General features: G+C 38.2%; 1 protein-coding gene across 2 annotated transcripts; it reads right to left on the bottom strand.

Annotated features, from left to right (window-relative positions):
• Positions 1 to 321: 321 nt before the first annotated feature.
• Positions 322 to 3,670, bottom strand: LOC104593343 (probably inactive leucine-rich repeat receptor-like protein kinase At5g48380). 2 transcript variants are annotated; one of them, XM_088892380.1, is made up of 4 exons: positions 3,496 to 3,670; positions 2,989 to 3,219; positions 1,628 to 2,666; positions 322 to 1,518 (listed from the first exon to the last, which is right to left on the bottom strand). In XM_088892380.1, exons 3-4 carry the CDS (start codon positions 2,468 to 2,470, stop codon positions 508 to 510), a joined length of 1,854 nt encoding a protein of 617 aa, XP_088748506.1. In that variant the 5' UTR covers positions 2,471 to 2,666; positions 2,989 to 3,219; positions 3,496 to 3,670; the 3' UTR covers positions 322 to 507. The 2 variants fall into 2 exon arrangements, with proteins under 2 accessions (XP_088748506.1, XP_010251402.1); XM_010253100.3 differs by lacking the exon at positions 3,496 to 3,670 and having other exon boundaries at positions 2,989 to 3,427.
• Positions 3,671 to 4,986: the final 1,316 nt, after the last annotated feature.

The following is a 4,986-nucleotide window of genomic DNA, read 5'->3' as shown; positions in this document are numbered from 1 at the left end:
ATTCACCATTTAAATTGTTGATTTTTTTCTCTTGAGATTTTAACTGGCTCTGAAATTCTGTAGACATTTTGAAGAAAATTTCAGTTTTAACTGAGGTTGAAACCGAGTTTAAAACTGAGACTTAAATCATTGGCATACTATTCAAAAATCATATAGCTACATATTTACAGATTTATTATGCTGCTTCCATTAAATTCTTACACCACACTTCACTTGGACAATGAGTTCAAACTTAAAGCAACATGAGTGGAAAAGAGAATCTATCTATTCGACTCTAATATAAAATTGCATGACCAGAAAAGCACAATAAAATGGAGATAAGGGATAATTTCTCTAGATTACATGGGAAATGGAACACATACAAGCGGGATTCCGATGTATAACAGCTAAAACAAAAACTAAAATTCTATAAAATAAGAATTCGATTTGAAATCATACAATTGCAGACATTACAGATTGTTTATAGTGCTTTGGTTACATCTTGTACTATATCTTAATAATACCTTTTCAGTGGTTCATTTCTCGAGCAACAATAAGTTCATTGAGGATGTCAGCATCACCAGAGTCAGATGGCACTAGAATTTCATCATCAACTGTGAAATTGTATCTTTCTCCAATGGCTCTTAGAAGCTGGTATACTTCAAACATAGTAGGTCTCTCCTTTGGAGTTGGCAAGACACAATTACAGGCAACTCTAAGAAATTGGAGGAGCTCGCCATCAATATCTTTCCCAACCAAAGACTTATCAATGGCATCTTGGAGACGAGAATCACTTGAAAGTTTTGTAACCCACTCTGCCAAGTTTCCTTTGAAGCCTTCAGGGGCATTTGCTACATGGGTGGGTCTCTCACCAGTAACAAGCTCAAGAAGCACAATACCAAAGCTGTAAACATCTCCCTTGGGAGTAGCCACCAGTGTCCGTGCATACTCAGGAGCAACATAACCCAAGTCCCCAAAATCCCCATTCACAAAGGTACTCAAGTGTGTATCAACTGGGTTCATAAGCCTTGCAAGTCCGAAATTGGATATTTTTGGCTCAAAATCCTCATCCAACAATATGCATTTGGAACTTATGTTTCTATGGAGAATACGGGGATTGCAGTTATGATGGAGCCATGCAAGGCCTCTGGCTGCTCCTATCCCAATCCTTAGCCTTAGTGGCCATTCCATGGACTTAGCCTCAACCTCCACAAAATGCAGCCGATCATGGAGGCACCCATTTGGCATATATTTATACACCAGAAGCCTCTCTTTCTTTGCCATGCAGAAGCCCAAAAGAGAAACCAAATTACGGTGCTTCACACTCCCCAAAGTATTCATTTCAGATATAAATTGCTTCTCAGAATGTTGTGTGTCTTGTAACCTCTTGACCATAAGGGAGGAACCATCTAGAAGCAATGCCTTGTACAGTGTCCCTGTTCTTCCTGAACCAATGATGTTGTCTTTGTGAAAGTTGTTAGTAGACTTCATGAGATCACTCAACCTCATCTTGCAAACAGACCTCTCAAACATGGAAACCTAGAGAGCAGAGTATTTCCTTTCTCAGTGCTTTCTAGCCAAAAAGTGGAAAAAGGAAACAAGAATAAAGAGAAAAGCATAATACAGGAAAGAGATCAGATTAGCTTACCTTGATGCCTTTAGTTCCCTTAATATTCTTTGCCCATTTGTTTCCTTCAAGGTCTTCTTCCTTCTTCCTTATGGACACTGTACGCATCCAGAAGTACAATGCAACACCAACAACCAAAAGTGTAACAACCACCCCAGCAACTGCTGACCCAATTATAACTGCACCATGAGACTTCTTAGCAGGTGCTGTGCATTTACTACCCAAAGGCTCCCCACATAGCGCCGGATTATTTGCAAAGCTATCTGATGGAAAGGTGGTATTAACAAAGGTAGGGATAGGTCCAGACAACTGATTGTCGGCAACACTAAATGTCTTGAGACGATTGAGTAGGATAAATTGTGGGGGGATTTCCCCTGTCAGTTGGTTATTTTCAAGTTTGAGGGTGTTCAGGTATGTACAGTTAGAGAGGCTAACTGGGATCTGACCACTAAAACGATTGGAGGAGAGATCAAGGGTAGTCGCATATATAATCATCTTTGAAACATCCAGTGGAATGGGTCCAGAAAGATTGTTGTTAGAAAGATCTAAGCCTGTCAAGGTAGTGCAATTCTCAACACCCTTCGGGAACTGGCCCTTCAGACCCATGTCTGACAGGCGAATGTTTATGACCCTGTTCTCGTCAGGGTGCCAGCAATCAATCCCCGTAAATTTACAGATGAAACCTTCTGTTTTGTTGTTAAAATTCCATGAAGATAAGTAGTTGAAAGGGTCTTCCAGTGAACTTTTCAGGCTTTTCAAGCAGTTAATATCTGCATCGCTACCATCGCTTTTGGTAGCAGTCAGTAGCAACCAGGAAATAGCAGACAGAACAGCTAGACAACTGTAATTCATGGTTTTTAGCATAAAAAATCCCGATTCTTATTCAAAAAAAAAAAAATCCTTAGAAAATCCCAGTATAACCTCAGGAGTAAAAAAAAATCCGAAATGAAAATAAGAATAAACAAGAACTAAATCAACCAATAGTCTCCAATTTCGTTCGACATCAAAGGAAAAACCGTCTGGTTCCACGACATAGTAACCCCAATTGCACACAGAAGACCTGCCAGAATTACAAGTTATTACACCCAGTCACCCAGAGGAGGAAAGGGAGGAGAGATGAGGAAAGAACTAAACCCAGAATTAAAAGGAACCCAATATAAAGAAAACTACAAACAACTAAACCCCCAATTGCAGTCTTTGGGAATCAAAACACGGATACCCAACAGCCTTCCGCTCCATGAAACCCAAAGAACCTATTAAAGACCCAATCACCCAATTTGAATTCCTTCACACACCCATCAAAATAAATGAAGATACAGAGATGCCCAGTTGGAAATATCAAAAGAAACTACCAAAAAAGCGCGCCAAATTAAGCAACTGACCTGTAACTTCCGTGCCACAACAGATGTAAACCAAAAACAGTCGCACAGAAAACGAAACCCTGAATGCTCAGAACACCCGGAAGAAGTTTACTCAAAACAGTGAAGAAGCAGCACCATGTCACAACATAATTCACAGAAGACTTCCGGGGCGCAAGGACCCCAAGACTTTTGGGACGCAAATAAAAGAGGCCGAAAATCCAAAAAGCGCGTGTTTGTTTGAAAAATCAAAGCCTGCAGCGAGACAGTAGAGCTAAAAGTAACAAACCCACTATCCACAAAAAACAGAGAGAGAGAAAGAAAAAAATCAATAGTTCAACACGATGAATATGGGTCAAATGAAGAAAAAAAAAGGTATTCTAAATCGATTCCTTCTTATTGCCTTTATTGATTTCTATTTGCAGTCTAATGAAAGATTCGAAGATTTGACGATTTGGGTCAAACACGAAATGCCATTTCAATGCTAAGAAAGTGAAAGAAGTGGCGTTACGGTTTACACAATTACACAACTTGTTTGTGTATTCAATTATCAGTCAAAGACGCGCGTACTCGCATATTTGCCGCCGAAACCTCCAATGACTATGTCGCTTCGTAACTGTTATCACTCGTTAAGAGTAGAGGAGGGGTTTGTCACACAAGAAAATGAAACGTGAATCCGTTCTAAGTGAAAAGCTCGGTTCGGCTCATTTATAAGTGAGTTTCGAGTCTAATTTATTGGTTCGATTTGTTCTATATATATAATTAAAATATTATAATTTTTAATTTTTTAAATATTAAATAATAATATTTTTATATATAATTTTTTATTTTTATAAAACTTTTTTCTCAAATCGAGTTCGAATTGAGTCAAAATCGGGCTCATGAGATTTTGATTAGAGCCGAGTTTGAGTTCAATATTTTAATTCAAACTGAGCTCGAGCCTTGTATAACCTTGCCAAGCCGAATTCGAGCCTAGTATTATTCGGATCAATTCAGCTCGAATCCACTCCTACTCATGTCTTAAGTGAGGATTTAACTCGATCTAGTTAGAGAACTGGACCGGGCATCATCTGAAAAAAGTAGAGGTTCATGGGTTAGAGGTCTGATCGGATTGAATTGGAGGTTAAACTATACTGATATAATAAATAATATATATATAATAAATAAAATTCAAAAATTACTGAATATGAAGAAAAATTAATCCAAAATAAAAAGCTTGAGGCAATTAAAGGTCAAATTCCAAGATGGCTTAGGCTATCCTACAAGACTGAACAACTAAGTAGACTGTCTTGTATCTTGGCCGAATTTGGTGGACTGAATGCCGAAGTAAAGAACAAATTATAATTTAATTTGAACAAACCTATAAACAAAAGTTAGAAAACTATGAGTAATTAATTAATTTCGAGTTCAATAATTAAAAAAATAAATATTAAAAAATTAAAATAAAATAAACTTTAAAGTGTAAATGTTATATAATGCAGAAATCAAAATTGCAAAATTTACATTTTTCAGGGTTCAAGTGGGAGGAGGAGGAGAAGGAAGAAAACTAAGAGAGGGTCATGGCTCTCGCATGGTGAACAAAGCACCGCCGTATTAGAGAAGGAGGAGGAGGGGGAGAGAACACCAGCCGGCAGAGTTGGAGGAACGTGGTGAACAGAGTCCACTCGTGGGAAGAAGAAGAAGAAGAAGGCTTCGGTGTAGCTGGACTTAGGTTTGAACAAAACAAAGAGGAAGAAGATCATTGAACGAAGGTTTTGGGTTAGGATTGGGATTTCCGATTTGGACCTTGGGGCATATTTGGTTCAATTTTAGGTTTTTTTTCTTATCTTTTTGTATTAAAAGTCAAAATCTAAAAAAAAAGAAAAGGAAAACCGGCTGATTATGCAAAACCGAGACTAGGTCTCTTGTTGAATTAGCCGGGTGGATGGTTTTCACCAAGGTTCAAAGTTTCATTATGTATCGGCCCGTATCGTCTGATATATATCATTCCGAGATCCTTCCAATACGCCCCTATAGTGGGTG

Source organism: Nelumbo nucifera, chromosome 7 (genome assembly GCF_055504915.1).
Source record: "Nelumbo nucifera cultivar China Antique chromosome 7, China Antique-T2T, whole genome shotgun sequence".
Lineage (NCBI taxonomy): Eukaryota > Viridiplantae > Streptophyta > Magnoliopsida > Proteales > Nelumbonaceae > Nelumbo > Nelumbo nucifera.
This window is presented reverse-complemented; position numbering and strand designations above follow the sequence as displayed.